Source organism: Pogoniulus pusillus, chromosome Z (assembly GCF_015220805.1).
Source record: "Pogoniulus pusillus isolate bPogPus1 chromosome Z, bPogPus1.pri, whole genome shotgun sequence".
Taxonomy (NCBI): Eukaryota; Metazoa; Chordata; class Aves; order Piciformes; family Lybiidae; genus Pogoniulus; species Pogoniulus pusillus.
The window spans coordinates 103,199,570-103,222,060 of NC_087309.1; the positions used below are offsets into that span (position 1 = coordinate 103,199,570).

The 22,491-nt window shown below is 38.7% G+C and overlaps 1 protein-coding gene across 1 annotated transcript; it reads left to right on the top strand.

Annotated features, from left to right (window-relative positions):
- The first annotated feature begins 461 nt into the window (after positions 1-461).
- SMC2 (structural maintenance of chromosomes 2) lies at positions 462-21,479 on the top strand. Its single transcript, XM_064140289.1, has 24 exons — positions 462-635; positions 1,263-1,412; positions 2,112-2,234; positions 3,133-3,171; positions 3,348-3,458; positions 3,626-3,670; positions 4,136-4,369; positions 6,033-6,182; positions 6,798-7,031; positions 9,072-9,231; positions 9,644-9,761; positions 10,525-10,663; positions 10,906-11,025; positions 11,313-11,517; positions 12,291-12,426; positions 13,174-13,298; positions 14,231-14,424; positions 15,290-15,433; positions 15,665-15,859; positions 16,431-16,631; positions 17,346-17,462; positions 18,683-18,843; positions 19,649-19,796; positions 20,660-21,479. The coding sequence occupies exons 1-24, from the start codon at positions 468-470 to the stop codon at positions 20,837-20,839; spliced, it is 3,597 nt and encodes a 1,198-aa protein (XP_063996359.1). The 5' UTR covers positions 462-467; the 3' UTR covers positions 20,840-21,479.
- The last annotated feature ends 1,012 nt before the right edge of the window (positions 21,480-22,491 follow it).

Genomic DNA, 22,491 nt, shown 5'->3' on the forward strand with positions numbered 1-22,491 from the left:
GCTAAATTTACAAGCATATATACACAATATATTTATATGTATTTACAACTATGTACACTTTAGGAGTAATACATAGATATAGTCTTACCCCACCCCCACCGGCAACAAAAGTCCAAGAGGAGCTAAGGCCAGCCTCTCTTTCTCCAGATGGAGAAAAACCAGAAAAAAACTAACGTGTTATCTGGTCAGTCAGAGTTAGTGGAGAAGTTAAAGCAGCGAAGGAACAGCGAACATATCCAGTGCCCAAGAGCCAAGAGAAGAAAATTTTTTATACGTTGGCTTTTTGCACCCCTTAGCAAACCAAAAGCATGCTTGCTCTTCATGCTCTCACATGTTGAACTGCTTGTTTAGCATACAGAACGACTTGGGGTTTTTTCCTATTGAAGTACATAGGGCCTTAGTACAGGTATCTTTCTGAGTACTCTTTGGATGAATACTGTGTCTGGTCTCTCAGGAATACAGTGAAGATGTACCTCAAGTCAATTGTGCTTGAAGGATTTAAGTCCTATGGTTCGAGGACGGAAATTTGTGACTTTGACCCATTTTTCAATGCTATTACTGGCTTAAATGGTAGTGGCAAGTCCAATATTTTGGATTCCATCTGTTTCGTGTTGGGAATTACCACCCTGTCACAGGTAAGGAGTGGGAGAGCATTTACTCGAAGTATTCTATTTGCAATGTTTCATATTATTGTCTTGGAAAGTCTCCCAATAGGAAAGACCTGAAATGATGCTTTTATAAAAAAATAGTTTGTTTTATTCGGTTTTTCATTACATAAACTAGGGTCTGTCATTTTTACAGTGAACTACAGTTTCCTGAGTATACTACAGTAGTTCAAAAGGATACAGCTCAGAATGTTAGACACATAGATAAATCCATCACTAGAATATTAGACATAGAGATTATCACTTTCTGAACTGCATAATTAATAGTAAGTGCTTATGACTGAACTAATCATCAGGGTGATGTTGGGGTTTTTATTTATTTACTTATGTTATTTTCTTTTTTCTAAACCTCTTCAGTTTTTTTAAGATAACTCATGCAGAAACAAGTAGCTGGCTCACAAAAAACTCGAGTGTCACACTGCCTGTGGTTTTGCAACAGCAGCACCTGGCAACTCCCATGTGCCAGTGTTTCACATAAACTCTTAAACCTACAGCAGCATCTGCATTTTGTAAATCAATCTATGCAAAGCCTCCAGTAACACATTAAAGCTGTGTCATGCATTTCTTTCAACAACGTTTATCTGTTGTGGAATTTAGGTGCGAGTTTCCAGCTTGCAAGACCTGGTTTATAAAAATGGACAAGCTGGAATTACTAAAGCAACTGTGTCTGTTACCTTCGATAATTCTGACAAGAAAAGAAGTCCAATAGGATTTGAAGAGTGTAAGGAGATCACTGTCACTAGGCAGGTGAGTTTAATGTCTGTACTGTGTAGTAGCCTATATACATGTTTAGCATGCTAGCAGAACGGCTTTATTAGAAAAATGAAACAAAAAACTCCAAATCAAAATTTCATTTTTAAAGCCCTTAAGTTTTAGCAATTGAGGCAGTGCTTCTGCAGTGTTGTTAGTCGCACAAACTATAAAAGTAGGTCCAGGGTTCTAGATCTAAAAAGAAAGGAATTAGTTGAGAAATTAGTTTTGTATTGTACAAATGTATCATTAATGTTTTCTATGAACTTGCACAGAAACATTTTAATAATGAAATCACATTTATAAAGCAAGTTACAGTTTTCTGGTTTGTGTCTTTTAATTCTGCTTTCTCAGTTTCTTTTCAGTAGTTGAACCGTGTGTTAGTTTGGTCTCTGAGAATTAAAGTGCCCTGAAGGGACAAAACAAGATGTTCCCCAAGTTTAAAAAAAAAAGGCTTGTTAAGTTTGGAAATTTTCACTTAGTACTGCCTCTGATTAGTTATTCTTATTTTTTAATGTATCTTTATTTTAAATGTGTCTTTAATCCAACAAGATCTGTTTTGGTTTGTATAGTGTTGATATATATGTGTATACAAAGATAGAATGTATGGGATCTGTTCATATTTTCTGCATTCTGTATTATATTGAGTAGCATTTAAATGACTTAGAGTTTTTTCTGTTTCTGTTCCTTCTCCAGGTTGTTGTTGGAGGCAGAAATAAATATCTTATCAATGGTTTGAATGCTGCCAACAATAGAGTGCAAGACCTCTTCTGTTCTGTTGGGCTCAATGTCAATAACCCTCACTTCCTCATTATGCAGGTGTTGTGTGTGTCTTAATGACACTTCTATTTTATCTGGATTTTATAAAATTTGTGGCAGAATAGGTAGTGGAAAAACACTTAATTTTCTAATCAGAGAAAAGCAATGTCTTACCAAGTAAAAAAATCAGCTGTCTGTTAAGATTCCCAGTACAGCATAGATTGACCCTAAAATGTGTGACTTATAGCACAAGGCTTCATGCAACACTCATGTAACAAACCTTTTCCTAAAATACATTCCAGTTCTATTTTTCTTTGTGTTCCTATAAGAGAGAGGTGTTTTTATTGCTGTCCTGAAAACACACAGATGTTCTTTCCCATTGCATGTTTCATATGTTCACATTACAGTTTTGAATTAAGTTGACTTACCTCTGTTCTTAAGTCATAATTAATAAGGGATAAGCTGACAAGTTAAAAGGACCCTTACCAACACCAAACTAGGCACTAGGTAAATCCCAGAAATATTTGCAAGGAATAATAAAGCAAAGAGGGGTTTACTGGTTCAAATAGAACTTTCCCATTTGCAAGAAGGGCAGTGTGGGGAAAAGGGCAGTTTTGCACCTATTCTTCTTCCTCCTAGTTTCATATGAGATTGATCTCCAAAAAGCCAGTTTATTATTAAAATCTTGTTCAGTATCTAGAACAAAATATAGATGTTAATTCTTTCAGCCATAATCAGGAATATGAAAGGTGAGCCTTAAGATGAGATAGAAGGGTCATTTCAAGCTTGCTGAAGAAGTGACTTCTTGAAGTTTTGAAAGTAAAACAATTGAGCTCTGTAGTAGTTTGGTAGTTTTGTTTGATTTTTGTTTGTGGTGTGATTGTTTGTTTGGTTTTTGCCTTTTTTTTTTTTTTTTTTGCAATACACACAAACACTATTATTATCTTTCTGTTCCCAGGGGCGAATTACCAAAATTCTAAGTATGAAGCCGCCAGAGGTAAGAAAGTTGAGGGAACTTTGTCTGAAGTTGTACTGTTTTGAATTACAAAGATCAATATTTCGGGAGATGGGAGAAGGAAAATATTGGAAGGAGATGAAATGTTCAGTTCTGTTCTGAGTTAAATCTATCTAACATAAGAAATGTCTAATTTTTGTTATTTGCTTGAATTTCAGATTTTAGCTATGGTTGAAGAAGCAGCTGGTACTAGGATGTACGAAAGCAAGAAAATAATTGCCCACAAATCCATAGAGAAAAAGGAAGACAAACTGAATGAAATTAAATCGGTACTACATGTTGGAGAGTATACTTTATTTGATACCTGTTAAAGATAACCAGTGCACTGTGGGTTCTAATGTGCAGAATATTTAATTTCTGCACTGAAACTATCTCTTCATGCTTAGAAACAGGAGTTTTAAAAATCAGCATATAAATATTCTGTTTTGTCTTTCAGGTCTTAAATGAGGATATCGGTCCAGCTTTACACAAACTGAAAGAGGTATGAAAAAAAACCAAAAGAGTGATAGGGTGTTTGAAGAGAAATGCTTTCAGCTGCTGTGAGCCAGTATGTGGTGGCTAACACAACATATTTTCAAGCTTTGCAGAATCTTCTAGAAGATTCTACCATTTTATCTTCTGTCCAAAGGCAGAAAATTGTGACACTGAGGACTGCCAGGAAATATAGAGGGATGTGTAGGGAGAAGGAAGAATATAAAATGAGAACATATATTAGCTATTAAACTTGCCAAGTGATATTTCTACTGCACAACTGTACAAATATTTTATCTTACGATTTTTCTTAAGCAGGCCTGTAACATACAGTACAAAATGAATTAATGCAGAGAATCCTTCCTCTTATCTACAAAGAATATCTTAAAAGTGCATAAAGGTTTTTCTCTAACAGTGCTGCTTATTTTTCCATCAATATTTAGAGCTTTTTTATTTTTAATTGGTGTCTTTTTAGGAAAGATCAGCCTATCTAGAATACCAACATGTAACACGAACAATTGAACATTTAAGCCGCCTCTGTGTAGCTTATAATTTTGTTCAAGCTGAAAAAGCAATGGAATCCTGCAGTGGAAGATTACAAGAACTGCAGGCTCGCGTGCAGAAGCTTTGTGAATCAAAGGCTGAAAATGAACATAAGATGAAACAACTTAATGAAGAAGTGGCAGAGATGGAAAAGGAAAAGAATAAGGTGAGTACAGAGCTGTTGTTTGATATAGTAATATTAAATGCAGTGATTTTATAGAATTGTGTGACTGTGGTGCAGCTATTGTCCAGCCATGGACAGGAGAGAGTTCAGTAAGTGCTGATAGAGGGTTGGAATGACCTTAGAGACTGGTGTAGCAAATGCAAACAAGTGTAAGGCTAGAGTCTGGTTTTTGCCTATCTCTGCTGACTTAGAATTGCCAGACACAATATATGTGTTGTTGAGAGAATATGAAGAATGTCTGCCAAGTAGTGTGTAATCCTAACATAGTCCTAACGCAGGTGCATGTAACCAATTGGAGTCTGAGATGATTTGTAACCTTCCTGTGTAGCCTTCTGATAAAAAAGTATATAACCCCATGTCTGGGGTGCAATCAAGGGATTCGGATGGGATTTGGTTTGGATTGGATTTGGATTGGCTTGTGTCAGGCTTTTGCCCCATCTCTTATCCCCCTGATACTATGGTATCACAGCCTATGACAGTTGTGCCTATTGGAATATATGAGAAGGGAATTATATTTACAGATCATAGAATCAGTCAGGGTTAGAAGAGGACAAAAGGGTCATCTAGTTCCAACTCCCCTGCCATGGGTCAGGGACATCCTACCCTAGAGCAGGCTGGCGAGAGCCCCATCCAGCGTGGCCTTAAACACCTCCAGGGATGAGGCCTCAACCACCTCTCTATGCAACCCATTCCAGGCTCTCACCACTCTAACAGTGAAGAACTTCCACTTCACATCCAGTCTGAACCTACCCATCTCCAACTTTGCTCCATTCCCCCTAGTCCTGTTACTCCCTGAGAGCCTAAAAAGTCCCTCCCCAGCTTTTTTGTAGGTCCCCTTCAGATACTGGGAGGCCACAAGGTCACCTCAGAGCTTCTCCTAACTGAACAGCCCCAGCTCTTTCAGTCTGTCCTCATAGCAGAGGTGCTGCAGCCCTCTGATCGTCCTCGTGGTCCTTCTCTGGACATGCTCCAACATGTCCACGTCCCTCTTGTAATAGGGGCTCCAGAACTGGATGCAGTACTCCAGGTGGGGTCTCAACAGAGCTGAATAGAATATTCCATTGATTGATTTTTTTTTTTTCTTCTGAGATGTTGGTTAGATTATGCACTACTCACTGTTCTTATTTGTCTAAAAAAAGCCCATTTGATGTTTTAATTTGTCTGAAATGCTTTACATCCAGTCACTTGGAAGAAATAGCCAAAGAATAGAAACTGTTTGTCCCTGTGTCTTCACTCTGTGCATTCAGTGCGAAGTTATTAATTCGTGTTTTGTGGGATTTGTTTTCCCTTCATTTTTTCCTGATGTCTCCAATAGGCAGCTCCTGTTTCACAAAAGTCAGTTTTGATCTGTTTTGGAGACAATGAATTTGGTTAGATACAGGATGGCCCCTAGGGTCTTTATGTGAATAAATGGAGCTTTTGCACAGGGAGAGTACTTGATGATACCAGATGATGCAGATCAGTAGTAGCATCAAGTTTTCTGGATTTGAGAGGGAAGAGGTATTCTGACCTGATGCATTGGAGCCTAACGTCTTGCTTCATTTGATACTGCTGCTTCTATATCTCACTATGAATAGAAGATGAAATACTACAATTCCTCAGTTTCTTTAGGGTTTATTTAAAATTCCTTTATTTCTGATCGTAGGAAGCTGGTGATGTTCTCCGTTCACTGGAAGGTGCTCTTTCAGAAATTAAAAGAGAAAACACCAGAATACAAAGTGCTGTGGATCTCAAGAAGCAAAACTTAAAAAGTGAAAAGTTGAAGTATGAAGAACTGGTAAAAAGAATGCAGAAGGTAAAACCTTTGTATATAGTTTTGGTTTAAACTCTAAATTAGTTAAGATTGAGGAGGACAGCTGTTCTCTTATTTGGTGCAATAAGAAAGATAACAACTAGCAAATAATAACATTGGTTGGGTGTTGTTAGATTTCCATGGCATAGGAGTAGCTTGCAATTAAAAACTGTTTTAGCAAACAAAAATGTTTGCTAATCTACCAGGATTAGGAGAGATCCCTATGGCTTCAGAAGTGTTAAGGTCTCTCTATGTGTGGTATTCTTAAAATTAAACGAGAAATTTCTGTACTGCATGTTTGTTAAGTGGATTTTTTTATTTGAAAGGAGAACTAAAGGAAAATACTTCTCAGAAACTGGGAAGAAAACCTTTTCTCCTAGTTTTTGGGCAAGTTGTCATCCCCTCCTGTGTTTCATATTTCTGTAGATCTTCAGTGTAGTCATGGGGCAAGTACACACTTGAAAACATGCAAAGACAAATTGTAAGATGATGAAATCTAACCAGGGGGTTATAAAAATGTAGCTGATGAAACTGTTCACAGCTCCTCACCTAAAGAATGTGAATTTAATTAATGAAATTTGCTTTTCCTTTCTGTTTTTGCTTTTTGTTTTGCTGCAGGATTCTAAAACGTTGACAGTAAAGGAGAATGAAATGAAGAAGATTGTGAAAGAGCTAAATGCTTTACAGGAAACAAGTGAAAAAGATGCAGCTGCTTTAAGTGCAGCACAACACGATTTTAATGCTGTGTCTTCTGGCTTGTCCAGCAGTGGTAATGGGAAAGATACTACTTTGTCTGAACAGATGATGGCTTGCAAAACTGAAATCAGCAAAGCAGTAACAGAGGCTAAGCAGGTAAGAGAATGAAAGCTCTGCTTGTCTCAGACCAGCCTTCCTGCTGCTTTTGAAAAACCTCTGAAAGACAAGTGACATACCGTATCTTCAAAGGTCAATGAAAAGATACACAGGGTATCTCTGTCAGGTACTTACCAAGTTGGCATATGCATTAAATGAATCTTTGATAAAACAGGTAATAATAAATAAATAAAACATTGCATGGACAGATAAATAGGGAAAAGCTGTAACACTGCTGTGAGGAAGTGCAGAAACTGGTGTTTGAGACACAAAGTAAGACAGTGCTCAAGTGACTGATGGTATTGGATAGGAAGAGTTTAAGACTCTTTTCAGTGATACACATTCAACTGTGGAGGTTTCTACAGTAAAACTAAATGGAAACAAAGTAAAGATTCTCGAGACTGAATGGAGAGTTCAGAAGAAATTATTTTCTCTTAAGTTAACATGGTGGTTTAACACCACACAGAATCTGAGATTTACTCCAGAAGGAGTGAATAACAACACTTGCGCAGAATTTGGAAGCTAAATGAAATTATGTACAAAAGTAAACTAAATATAAAAGGTAATAAACATACATCCATATAACTGAATGACAGTGCAGACCACTCCCCTGGACAAAGCCCAGAAGGCAGTTGCCAGCTAACAAAATATCTTTTCCATCCCTGACACTATTCTTACCATAACCCAAACAAGGCAAGCAGGCAAGGCCATAAGGAGAGAAAGGGAAAAGCAAGAAGAAGGAAGAGCAAGCTGTGCTTCAGATTATATAGGGATTTTGCAGACCAGTGGAATGCGATAGAAATATCTCTTATGTTCTGTTCAGCCTCTAGACTCTTGAATTCTCTGGAAACATTTATTTACAATTAGGACATCAGTCTTAAACCTGTAATGGTTAAAGTGTGCTAGTCATGGACCTGAAACAGGTGCCACTTCTGTTGTCTTAAGATAGAATCGTAGAATCAACCAGGTTGGAAGAGACCTCCAAGATCATCCAGTGCACCCTATCACCCAGCCCTAGCCAGTCAACTAGACCATGGCACTAAGTGCCTCATCCAGTCTTTTCTGATACAGGCCAGGATGCCATTGTCTCTCTTGGCCACCGGGGCACAATACTGGCTCATCTTCAGCCTACTATCTACTAGTACCCTCAGGTCCCTTTCTGTCTGGCTGCTCTTCAGCCATTCTGTCCCCAGCCTGTAGTACTGCTTGGGATTGCTGTGGCTGAAGTGCAGAACCCTGCACTTTGCTTTGTTATATCTTATCCTATTGGCCTCTGCCCACCCATCCAGCCTGGCAAGGTCCCTCCCACTACCCATCAACAGATTGACACCTGCTCTTAGCTTGATGTCATCCACAAACTTCCTGGTGATGAACTCAATCCCCTCATCCAGATCATCAATAAAGACATTGAACATGACTGCGCCCAGCACTGATCCTTGGGGCACGCCACTAGTGACTGGCTGCCAATTTGATTTGGCACCATTCACAACTCTGGGAGCAGCCTTCCAGCCAGTTCTTGACCCATATCAGAGTGAATCTGTCCAAGCCATTGGCTGCCAGCTTTGCCAGGAGCTTGTTGTGGCAGACAATGTCAAAGGCTTTGCTGAAGTCCAGGTAGACTACATCCACAGCCTTTCCCACATTCACCTGGTGGGTAACCTGATAGGAAACCTTTGCTGGGGTACCTCTCAGTAGAGTTTAAATTATCAGAGTTCAAGTGCACTTTGCTTGTCTCAATGGGAAAAAATGGTTTGGGGATAGTAACAAGAACAGCTGTGTCTCATATTGTTTTGGCTTATTTCTTACTGAGCTCTGCTCACGTGCTAATGAGTTGCATCCCAGTTCAAGATTTTGTGTCTTTATTTCCAAATCACCTGTGGTCTTCCTTTCAAAAGTCCAGGCTGCTTTTTAGCATTTCTGCAACCAGTGGGACCTCTTATAAATTCTAAGAGTACCATGTTTAGTACAAGTGTTCCAAATCTGCACCTGCTAGATCTTCCTTGAAAACTTTATGGTTCCATAGTTTTTTACTCCTTGCAGGCCCAAATGAAGTTGAGTTACGCACAAAAGGAATTAAAGACAAAACAAGCTGAAGTTAAGAAGATGGATGGAGGTTACAAGAAAGACCAAGAAGCACTTGAAGCTGTCAGGAACACAAAAAATCAACTAGAGGAACAGATGAAGAAGCTGAACTACAAAGGTCTGTACAGGTGCACAATTTGGGGGGGAATCTGAAAAAGGTATATAGAAATGTGGCGTGTTTTGTCCACAGAGAATAGTTTAAAATTATTTTATTTTTTTACATTAAGGCCAAATTTTTATGGAAAACTTAATTTGTATTTTAAATTTAGATGAAATAATGACCAAACTCCCTATTCCCGTTTTTCCCTGCCTGGGACACTAAAAGTTCACTTCTCATTCCAGGTGGCATCTTCTGCAGAATATAAATTGATATTCTGGAATGACATTCAAAAGAAGCATGTTAGAATTTTAGGAAATATTTCAATTAAGTATTCTCTACATATATATAGGTTAACAATCTAACATTCTAGTCCTTAAAGTAATAGATTTCTGTGCTCTGGTTGACTTCCTGATTGTGCTCTACTCCTCAGAAGAGAAAGAAGCCACCCTTTTAAAAGAGCAGAAGGCGTTGACCCATGACATTCGTCGGCTGAAGGAACTGCATGAAAGCTTAGTGGCAAAGTTTCCTCATCTACAGTTTAAATACAAGTAAGATTTTGATGTGATCTTAAAAGGCATTTGAAAGTGCTTTTGGGGATATTTTATGTGTGGCTTCTAGGGCTTACAGGATAATTCTATTAATTTGGTTGCTTTCTTTTGTAGTGCCAGTAAATAATGCCTATCTTACCTGCAGTGCAAGTGAAGAGAATATGAAGGGGAAGTCAAGAAATGTTAATGGAATTAATGTGTGACAGGGAGAGTGGTATAGTCATTCTTAAGTGACAGCCCTCTCAAAATAACTGGGATTTTCAAGTTTTCTGTGATCATATTTGCAAGCCATGATGCCAGTAGCTTAAAATTGTAAAATCCAAGGTCTAAATGTTAATCACTACTTTTGAAAGCCCTGCCAGAGGGCTCTAAGTAGACTTGCTCTGTGGAGGTCAACTTTGTATCTGTCTTCACCAGTCAAATATACGCAACCCTAAATGTATTTCTCTACATTATTACATAAGCAAATAGTTCTGAATGAATGCATGTAACTGTGCAATACTAGAGCTCTTTGTAAAAAAAGCAATTAAAAATAGCATGAACAAATTTTAGGCAAATGAGGGAGGCCATTGTTTTAATGACTTTGTACCTTACTCTTTATTGGGAAGGTTCTTGCCCTTAAGTTTTTAATGTCTGTGTTTTTTTACACTGTAGAATTTATTATTTATTATACCAGTATAATAAGCAGGATGAGATCTTAATTACAGATTTCTTTAAGATCTTTGAGACAGAGAAACAAAACATGTGATTGTCATATTTTAAGAATTCCAGACAGGAACTGGGATCCAAGATGTGTGAGAGGCCCAGTTGCAAGTCTTATCGCTGTGAAAGATGCATCCCAAGCAAAAGCCCTAGAAGTTGTGGCTGGAGGGAAACTCTTTAACATTGTTGTGGACACTGAGGTATATTTATTACTTTAATACAGAACTCTGAATGTTGAGGACTTGTGATTCAGAGTTAGCAAGATATGTGCATTGTTACTGAATGCTGGAGAGGTGTCTTGGACCCTTGCACACCTGGAATTTGGGCAAGACAGTTACACATAGTTGCTAGCTACAAGATATTCCTCCTGCAATGCCCTACTGTCATCCTCTGCCAAATGAATTATGTACTTAGGTATGCTTTGTTACTCTTCCTATTTGAGGCTACTGGCAAACAGCTTTTAGAAAGGGGTGAACTACAGCGTCGATGCACCATCATTCCATTAAACAAAATTGCTGCTGTGTGTGTTGAACCAGACAAGATCAAGTTGGCCAAAGCCTTGGTATGAAAATAAATGTAATATTTACACTTTTGCTTGTGTACCTTTCTCATTCTGTTTCTTTGACCTTCTTAGTTGTTCGTTGCTAATAACAGTTTCTATGGGATTTGAGGGTATCTTGCGTGTTTTTTTCTTTATTTTTTATCCTTTAAGCTATACAATGTTTAAATGGATATTAATTATTCCACTTTTAAATGAAACAGTTTCAAAACAGAATGACACTTTTAGAAAGTGTTCTATATCAAGTTAAACTTGAATGAAAGACTAATTGCACTTCCTTCGATTTCCAGGCTGTCCATGGTGATGTGAATTTAGCCCTTCACCTAATTGAATATGAACATGAACTGCAGAAAGCAATGGAGTATGTCTTTGGAGGAACACTGGTCTGTAATAACATGGACACCGCCCAGAAAGTGACTTTTGACAAAAGGATAATGACAAAAACGGTTACAACTGATGGAGAAATGTTTGACCCCCAGGGCACACTGCGTGGAGGCAATTACTGGTTTTATTCATATAATAGTACTTAGTAAACAGTTCAACAGCCATGGCTTTGCATGTTTCTTAATAAAAATAAATGTTAACCTTTATATTTATCCTTATACTGAGGGTAATATGACCCGTTTGAGCAAAGATTTTTCAGTCTTGAGCCTGAAGTATGACTGATTAAGAGAAAGTGAATAGCAAACTATTTGTACAAAGTAATTTCGATTGGCTGTAAAATTCTCTTGGAAAGACAAGTGCTTGGATTTCAAGCCTGGAAGCAATTTCACAGGATCACAGGATATTAGGGGTTGGAAAGGACCCAAGGAGATCATTGAGTCCAACTCCCGTGCCAGAGCAGGACAATACTATCTAACACAGATCATAGAGGAACATGTCAGAGAGGCCTTGAAAGTTTCCAGAGAAGGTGATGCCACAGCCTCTCTGGGAAGCCTATTCCAGTGCTCTGTGACCCTTACAGTAAAGAAGTTCCCCGTTGTGCTGAGGCGGAACCTCTTTTGTTGCAATTTACACCCACTGCTCCTTAATTGTAGTTTTGTGAGCTATGGAAAGGTAATATCACAAGAAACACAGGTGTAGTATTCAAAGTCTGCAGAACTAAACTCTAACAGAGAAGGCAGTCTTTACATGTAGCCTAGCAGCTTTTCTGTTTCGTAATTAATAATGCTGGCTGATGTTTTTAATATCTCAAATTCGCTCTTTGCCAGTGATGATTCCACTAGTCTCTTTCCAATTAGCTTGACTTGGCTTTCTTTATTGAACAGGTGCATTTCCAGATGCTGCACCAATCTTGTCTGTACTCAAACAAGTTAAAGATACTGAAGCAGAACTCACTGCAAAGGAACATAGACTTGAGGCTGTGGAGAAGGAGCTGGCAAGCTTGAAGAAAGTTGCTGAAACGTAAGTCTTGCCTTATAAAATGTCAGTTGTATTTCTTATGTGACTAAAGAAATGTAATATTGAGAAGTATTTTTGGAGTGCATGGGGCCTGTTGAGAATGTAATATGCACAAAATTATTCCCTTCTTCCCCCTTCCCTCAGCAAAGTTAGTTTTGATAGCACATGTAAGAAAAAATTCTTTTGAGTAATGGGTGGGGCTGCAGAGAAAAGGCATACAATGATGACTACATGAAATCACTTGAAGTTTTCCGAAGTTTCATGAAGTTCACTGAAGAATGATTCTGCTCCAGCCATGGTTTGTAACAGCCATGCTGAAGTTCAGCTTGTGATAACTCTTGGTTTTTTCCCCAATAAAAATAAAAAGACACTTCCAGAAGTATAACAAAGAAATAAATTTTGGTTTGAGAACTTTCTTTCAGTGCTTCAGCCTAGCAGTTGTCATGATTCTGGTTCGAAAAAATGTGACCTCTGAATTGCTACCCTGTTTTACATTTACTTTGATTTGATTATATCTTACCTGGGTTACATAATCAGATATTACCTATAAAATTTGCATACCTACAAACTTTACTGTTAAAGAAGTCCTATCAGACTTTCATGCCTATAAGCTGGTTGGTCTTGCAGTAGTCATTGTGTCTCACAGTAGAAAAGGAATGTAAGTATTTATCTCCTTATTTCTATAGCTGCTTCCTTCACTTTTGCAGATGAAGTGTGTTACAATAGCGTGTGTCATTACTGTCTTCAAAGGTACCAGCAGCTGAAGCAGCAGTGGGAGATGAAGACTGAAGAAGCAGAGCTACTGGAAAAGAAGCTTCAGCTAAGTGCTTACCACAAACAAGAGGAAGAGCTACTCGTGCTGAAGAAAACAATTGGTGACAAATATGTTCTTAATCTTTTAGCTGAAACCTAATTGCTCAGAATGAGATGGGTATTTGAGCTGCAGGATCTTTGCATGAGATTTTCACTTTGAAAATGCTAACTTTGAAATATGCAACAAATGTAGAGTTACAATAGACTTTGCAGAGAGAGGATTCACAGGAGGTGGGTCATTCTCTTGTAATAAAGGTTCTATTCTTAAGTGTTTTGTGTACTGTACCATATAAGAAAAAAGGTTTTAAAAGATTAGATCCACGTAAAAAAGTTTTTAAATGGTTCTAATTCTATATTTAAATACTCTTCTTATGATTAAATTTTTGTCTTTTTCTTCTTCAAAGCCATCTATTTTTTAATGGGAACTTCAGATTAGCAATATAAACAGTTTTCATCACAAAGCAGATTGGAAAGACGCAGAAACACAGATGGAAGCAAATGCAGGAATAGATGAAAAAAAATCTAGAGATAAAACAGAGAGAAGTGATACATATGTAACCTTTGTGTTCTAGGGATGAAGTGATACCTTTCTAGGTAGCCATCATATTAATTACTTCTTGATTCTGTAATTTAGCATGTACTCTCTGGTGTCAGAAAGAGAAAAGACTTGTTTTTACAGAATGCTGAAGTTTGGAAGGGACCTCCAATCCAGCCTCCTTGCCAAGGCAGGATCACCTAGGGCTAGCCACGCAGGAACACATCCAGGCAGGCTTTGAAAGCCTTGAGAAAGAAACTCCTAGTTGTCATTCTGCTGCCCCACCAATAACTGGTAATGAGCAGAGTGTTTTTGAGCAGTCATTGGAATAGCTGCCTTCAGTTACTAGCAAGAATACAATGATGTTTTCCTGTTAGAGGCAAAGATTTATTTCAGTTAGAGGATGTAAATGTAAAGATAAGAACTGTGCTCAATCTCAGTATTTGTATCTTGATTCAGTGGAGTGTGAAGAAATATTAAAGAGAACTGAAGAGACACAAAAGGAGGCAGAAGATAAATACAAGTCATTAGAGAAAAAAATTAAAGACAAAGAAGCAGAGCATGCACAACAGCTGAAAAATGCTCAGCGGAAATTAGATGATGCCAAGAAAAATGCAGACACTTCAAGCAAGCAAATGAAAGAAAAGCAGCAGGTAAAACTTAACCTTTGGCAGTTTTCTTCATGTCAAAAGCAGTTCCAAGAATCAAAATTGTGACTCTCTGACAGTTTTAAGACTTCAAGTTTTGGAATTTAATGTATTACTGTTATGGTTTGAGTCTGGGTACCTTTAAGATCCATAAAGTTGAGGGCTTCCAGAGGCTTAGATAGGTGTAATTTTTTGTTACTTCATTCCCACAAGTCCTGCATCACTATAAAACTGGCTGCAGAGTCAGTTTTTTCCCCTTTTCCCTCCCTCTCTGCTCCTGGGAGGATGCCTGGAGCCTTATCTTGGATTTGGTGCTGGGGAGTGAGTCCTGGTTTAGCCTGGCTCATGCTGCAAATTTTCACCTGGAGTAGCTTGGCTCGCCCTGGAGCTGGCGAGTTGAATTGGTGGCTGCATCACTCAAGTATGGAGGGGTGCAAAGAGGTACAGTATTGGGGTTGGGCATTCAGGTGTGGGATTTTGGCATGGTTTTGAGGGAGGTTCATGGAAGCTTTGGCCTGGGGAGGTTTTGGAAAACTGTGGCCTATGAATTTTAATTTGTGTTTTATATGCTTTTGCACTGCTATATGTAGTTATAAGTTGCATGCCCATTTAAACTTTCGAATTATCCAGTTCCAATGTGAAATGTTTTCTTTAACTACTTTGAGAAGAGTTAAAGAGCCTGTCTCACTCCTTAAACCAAGACAACTGCTCTGTAGTCAGTAGATGTGTTGATGCTTTGCTTTTGTGTGAAGTTGCTCCCTTGCAGAGGATCAGGTACTGCTAATCAACAGCATTTACTGTGTCAAACTGAATCTTAATTCTTTCCCTTTATATACAACTAATGAATTAATACATAAAAACATTTTTCTAGGAAGTTGAAGCTTTAGTTCTGGAACTCGAAGAGCTAAAACAAGAGCAGGCCTCCTATCAACAACAGATAAAGCTTGTAGATCAAGCAATCAAAAACTACGAGGAGCAAGTTAATGCCTTGACAGCTGAAATGTCTAAGACAAAGGTAGAAGTGAATACTGTTTCATTACCTGTTGTGATGTTAATGAAGATAAGATCCTGTAAAGCTCAGATCCTAATGTGTATTTTGTAGTCAGGATTTTCTGATCAGCACTCAGTGAGTAGTTATTTTCTGGCTTTACCATGTGAGGTTTTTTTTTACTCCTTCCTTGCTGTGTTCTTCAAACAACTCACCTTTAAAAGCATCTAAGAAGTGGCTATTTGATTTGCTTCTCAGGAATCTCTAGAGAAATCAGAGAAGGAGGTGGCCAAACAAAAGGAAGTCGTTGAGTTGCAGAATAAAGCAATTAAAGCCAAAGCTGAAGAGATATCAAAATGCAGAGAACAAATTAATGCATTACATCTTCAAGTTAAAGAATTAGAACACAACATCAGCAAACATCAGCAAGACACGGATGATGCTGCTTCCACGGTATTTCAGAACTGTGCTTTTCCTTGCATTTTGTGACCAGGAGTGGTTATTTCCCTTGCCTCACGCAAACAAAATAGCACTTTTTACTTAATAAGCACTGTTGTATCTTGATGTGAGAAGTTTTATCCCAAGAGGAAGGGATAAAAAGTGTAAATTGTAGCAGCTTACTGGTATGGACTAATAAAGGGTAGATTTTAGTGATAAAGTAATGAAGGAGAGGATTCTCTCTGTGTGGATGAATATGGTAGTTAACTAAGCAAACTAATACTGAGATTTTGTGACAGTGACTTAGTCCAAAAAGACAAAAAAGTGTTTCAAGTAAATGTGGTGAACATGTGTGAAAGCTTCCCTTAAAATAATTGGTTTCATCTATAGTTTTGGAAATCACATGAAGCATTGTAAAGATGGGACCTGTGCTGCATTGGGATATAATTAATGTTGCAACTTCAGGATGTTTTTGTGGTGTGTGTTTGTTGTTTGTTTGTTTGTGGTTTATTGTTATTATTTTTAATTTATGTTTGAGAAAGGAAGGGGGAAAAAAAAGCCTTAAAATCTATCTTCTTGTTTACAGATCAGCAATATGATGAAAAAATACCCATGGATAGCTTCAGAGAAGACATTTTTTGGTCAGCCAGACACAGCCTATGACTTCAAAGCTAACAGTCCTAAAGATGCATCTGTAAAGCTGCAGAAGCTGCAGGAGAAGAAAGATGTGTTATCAAAGACTGTAAACTTGAACTCCCTGAATATGTTTTCTGAGATGGAAGAGAAAGTAAGCATTTTATATTTTAACCTAGAAAGACTGGGTAATTTGGGTATATGGTACTGTGTGTAACATAGCTCTGTATTTTCATGTGGTCTGAGTGTGGCAGGAAGCCTTCTCTTAGCATTTGTTTACTAGCCCTGCATATTTCACTTGTGCACCAGGTTATACATAATCTTAACTTTGATTTGTATGAGCCATTTCATGCTTTCCTAGGTTAGTTCATCTGAAGTTGGCAGCAGCAGCATTAGGCAAGCTGTGTGATACCCATTACAGTAGAAAGGCTGCAGAGCAAAAAATTGGTCATCTTCAACTGTGATTGCTGCCTTGAATTCATCTGTCTTGAGGCTGTTCCAGGATTGTCTTAAAACTGCCTTTTGACTAACAGACACTTCAGCTTTTCCAGTACTGTTTCGTGATTAGACTGGCCTGTTTTGTCAGATTCCAGAAATCTTTTTTCTAAACATAAGTAAACGTGAAAGGGAAGTGCATCTTTCAGAGAAAGGTTAGCATTTCTTTGCTGATTGTTGAAAATGTGCATTCTTTCATTTTTGCAAAAAACTTCCTAACACTGAATTAATGCTTTGGGTTTCAGTCTTGTGGTTTAGAGCGTTTCATAGTTACTGAACCAACAGTGTGAAACAGTATGATTAGCACAAATTGTCTTTGAGCACAAAGTTCACTGAAATCAATCTTTTTTTTTTTTTTTCCTCTTTTCTCCAGTATAATGACTTGATGAAGAAAAAAAGAATTGTAGAGAACGACAAGTCACAAATTCTTCTAACTATTGAACAGCTTGACCGGATGAAAAAGGAAGCTTTACATGTAGCTTGGAAAAAGGTATGATACTTGAAATCTAATCTTCACATTTTAGCAAAGGATCAGGTTTGTCTTAAATGACTGTTTTACCTATTTCCATGGTAGGAAAAAAAAATCCCCAAACTGAGGGATGTCCCCTTCCAGAGCTATCTCCCTTGCCTAGTATTTAAATTACACAACTTCATTTCTCCTGCTTCACCTCACTTTTTTGAGAATTAAACATGTATTGTGTGAGAATATTAAAGACAGAGTTAAACCTGCAAAACTATTATTCCCTCTTAGTTTCTACAGATTTCAGGAAGATTAAGTTAGTGGCATGCTGAAATAATTTTCTCTCACATGAAGTTGGACAAAACAAGTCTTTTTGTTTGCTTAAACTAGTGTTTGACCAGGGTTGAAGTCTTAAGGTTATGTGCAGCCCCATACAGCGTGAGCGCTGTGGACCTGCCTGCCACTGAGGGGCTAGGTTTTATCAACTGTTGCTCTTTCAGATTATTTCTGTTACTCAAACACTGTATTGCCTTAGTAGTTTAGTTCTCTCATATCGTAATAACGAAAGTTAAAATTTTCCCCTTCTGCATGGAAAACACATTCTGCTGTACCATGAGAACTTGTACTACTTAGTCTTTAAAGGAGTCTCACAAATGAAGCACTGGTTTTAATTGTTACTGTTTACTCTAGGTACCACTGACAAAATGGTAGCTTCTCATTGCAAAATTTTTTTTGAAAAATCAGTGATTTTGTATTTAAAAGCATCATGGGTGGTAGACAGAGTGCATCTCTTGAAATTTTTATCTGTTTACAAAGTTGCATCGCCTCCAATACCTGGACATAGCTTAAGTAATCATGTGAAGAAAATGGTGTAAGGATGCTGGTGTGAGTCTCTTACAAGGTGTTTATACCTATAATAGCCTCTATTTTTTTAAGTGGAAGAAATTACAGTTTACCATTTAAATCTGAGGGAAGGAATAAACATTTCCCTGGCTGATAGCATAAAGTCTCCCAACATTTCTCCCATTTCATGCTTCTGAAGTGCTTAGCATAACGTGTTGGCTCTCTGCATATGCTTTGGTGTTGTTTCTCTGCTCAGTACACAGTAAATAAAAGATTCCATATGCTAATATATTCTCACTATCCTATCTGTGCTAATCTTCCTCAGGACATAAGGCACTGGAAATTTTGATCTGTTTGTGCTCTTGATTCAGAGCAGGTAGTTACATCTTCTATGATCTGACTTCTAGGTGAATGAAGACTTTCAGTCCATTTTCTCAACACTTCTTCCAGGAGCCAAAGCTAAGCTAGTAGCTTCTGGTCGTGGGAATGCCTTGAATGGCCTGGAATTCAGAGTTGCCTTGGGAAACACCTGGAAGGAAAACTTAACAGAACTTAGTGGAGGACAAAGGTTGTTCATCTTTGTGGAGTTTTTGTTGGTTTTCCATTGCAGTTTAGTATATAATATGTCTAATTAATTACAGTTCAAAAAAGGAAAAACTCAGTATTTTCCCTAGTCAAATCAGAGACTCTGTCTCTTTCCAATTTGATGTAATATTGAAATCATTATTAATGCAGTTCAACTCAGAGAGGAATCTAGCTTAGAGACAAGCGTCACTCAGCATTTTCACACACACAGTTTTCCTCCATGGAGAAGTGACAAAGAATTGGTGAGGAAGCTGCTGTTAACTCCAGGTAGTGCTGATGGTACTGTTGAATTGAATGTTGCAGTCTTTGAGTTTTCCTCTTGAATCTAGAAAGACAGGATCTGCCTGGGAGTCAAGTAATGTCATGACAAGGAGAGGTTTTTATAGTGTGTAGGGTGTGAGTGCCTTTGCAAGTTCTAAGGGAAGAAAAAACCCAAAACTTAAGAGTGAGAAACAGAATTTAGGAAGCAGTGAGATCAGGACACAGAGCTTGCTGAAGGTCAGAATGCTTTAAGTACATTGAAGAACAGCATTGCAAAACATAGATTATGTAAAGCAACAAAATACCATCCCCCAATTGACCTGATCTTCTGACAAGAGTAAAGTCTGCTGTTTCTGGGGGGAGGCTTAAGACTAACTGTGCAATCAGAAGCTGTGTCAGAAGTCATTCTCGGAACTCGCAGCATGGCTCACCTTTAAAGAGTGTTTTATGAACAAACAAGTATTTTCATAAGCCAAAGCCTCTCAAACAAGAGGGTAAAAGCATAACTTTTTTATTCTCTACGTTAGATCACTGGTGGCCTTGTCCTTGATCTTAGCCATGCTTCTTTTCAAGCCCGCCCCCATATACATCTTGGATGAAGTGGATGCAGCTCTTGATCTCTCCCATACCCAGAATATTGGGCAGATGCTTAATACACACTTTAAACACTCCCAGGTATGATATTGAAACCTTTGTGATCACCTGCTTATGCACTTCATTATTTTCAGAGGCAGTCTGTCACTAAGGAGCCTCAGCTGTTCAAGTATTTCATTCCAGAGACAATGTGGTATATTTCCAAGTTGCTTTTCTGTTGGAAATCACCCTGATAGGGCAACTGTGGAACTTTGTCAGCATTATATTACAAAGTCAGCCCTTGACGGTGTGACTGAAAACCAACTACTAATAGGGAAGAATATCTGCAATAGGATCAATTTCAGGCATCATCCACATCTTGATTTTTTTTTTTTAAGTTTTTGCTGGAATTTTGTTAATTTTGAAAAATATTTAAATTTTAATCCTGCTGAAATAATCCAGGCAGTGGAAGAAAGGATCTGTGGCTTATGTGTTGAAAAAGAAAGTCTAGAACTGAAGAAACTGACTACTATGAGGGAAAGGCAATACCTGCATCTGGTGGTAGAACATGACCTTTCCACATTGGGAGAGAGGAGGGTAACATTTGAGACCAGTGTGGTAAAGCAATTTGAGCAATGCATTTAGCCTATGAAATATCCTGCCACTTTACAAAATTCCTGGCAAGGCTGTTTCCAGTGATTGTTGAAGCATTGACAGGTGTGGTCTGTATCTCGGGACAAGCTCTGTGAAGGGGCCAGAACTGTGTCATTAACTGTAGAAAATGTCTGGCCTGTTCATAGCGTGTTCCATTTGGCTTCTGTGCTTAACATTTTTTGGAAGAGTTGCCACCAAGATAATACCCAGATAAAGTAAGATTGATCCTTTTTGAAGTCTTTTTGTGCTGGGTTAAAGTCTTTATTCGGTTGACAGCACTTACTTAAACTTTTTCTTTTGTTTTCCTGTAGTTTATTGTGGTGTCCTTGAAGGATGGAATGTTTAACAACGCAAATGTTCTCTACAAGACCAAGTTTATGGATGGTGTGTCGACTGTTGTGAGACACAGTGACAAAAATCGTCGCACAAGTCAGAAAAGTACTTCAAAAACTTGCAAAAGTAATGAAATTAATAACAGCTTTGCAGAATAGGAAAAGACAAAAATCGTCGCACAAGTCAGAAAAGTACTTCAAAAACTTGCAAAAGTAATGAAATTAATAACAGCTTTGCAGAATAGGAAAAGACAAAAATCGTCGCACAAGTCAGAAAAGTACTTCAAAAACTTGCAAAAGAAAGGAAATTAATAACAGCTTTGCAGAATAGGAAAAGACATCACTAAAGGTGCCTTGTTGCCCAGTCTAGAAAGGCTCGGCAGAAGCTCTTTCATTTTTTAATGCAAAAGTTTTGGGGATATTTTTTAGGGGGGGATCTTTTATGTATTAGTTTGTAATTCACTTGATACTTTTTTTAGCTCTAAATTTGAGAGGATGCTGTTGCCTATGCTGTTGGCTAAGCTGACTACATGTATTATTGTCTTCCCATGAGTAATTACTGTTGCCCTCATGAGAGTCTGCACATAAGCATACGCCAGCAGTAGTCTTGTAAGCACAACAGAAGCCTTTGAGTGAGGACAGTCTGATTTGTCTTGCACTGCTGGCAGCATTCAGAAAGCCTGCTGCAAATTTTAAGCACTGTCTCCTCTTAACAAGTAGCACCAAGCTTTTTTAATTGTTTTCAATAAGTTATGGTTTAATTTACATTTCAATTCATAAATACTTTTGAGCAGTCTGACTCTGAGTTCTTCCCTTGCTGTTTGTCACTGAACCATGCATCCTCAGGTTTGAACATCCTGCTGTATTTCTTCAGGCCAGATTATGTATGTCCCAGGTTGAGGCTACAGGGTTAAAAAAAAATTCTGGGGACTAGAAGATTGTTACTCAATCCCATAATTCTGCTATCTCTTTATAGACTCACAACAAAGTAAGTTGGTTCTCCTTTCCTCCTCCTCCTGCCCTGAGTGTGCGGCGGGAGTCAATTTATCAGGAACATGTAAGCAGTAGGCCTCTTGGATGGTGGAGGTGTTGGGGGTGGGGGGAGGATTGGAGCACTGGGGAGTGTAGATTTAGTTTCTGGGGATGGGGGAAACTTCAAGGGGGTTTGCCATGGTAATTGATTTGTAATGTCTGTCGCCGTATTCTCTCTCTCCAAACAGAATTCTGTATTTTCTCTCCAATTTGATTTGAGAGTTTAATCTCTGTCGGCTGTCTTTAAAAAAAACTGTGACAGAATTTCGGTGGCCCGTATGGGGAAATCGAGATGGTTGGTTTTTGCATGGACTGACTTGGAGAAAAATACAGAATTAGAGCTTAGGGAAAATGGTGCCTCTTAGTGAAGCAGGTATGGAGAGTTGGAAGGCTTGGAGAAGTGAGCCGCTCCCCTCTTGGGTGGCGGAGGAGGTTGAGAGAAGCGGCAAGAAGCGAGTTGAAAGGTCTGAGGTGGTTGATGATGCTATGGGACCCCTGCCCCTGAAGCGGCCACGGCTCAAGCTGACCCACAGCAGGGTGCCCAGCGGCCCTGCACGGGGCGAGCTGGAGGGGTGGGGGAGAGCGGAGCAGGCAAACCCCTGCGTGTTTGCCCCTCCTGATGGCAATCCGCGGGCGGTGGAAACGCAGGCGGCTCCGGCCATGCCGGTGGCCTCTCCTGGACCCGTAGATCCAGGCAGCGTTTCGAAGATGGCGCCAGGCGGAAGCAGCGCCGTCCTCCCGGGCGGGCTGTTGGCTGTGGCAGCCACCCTCTTGCTGGG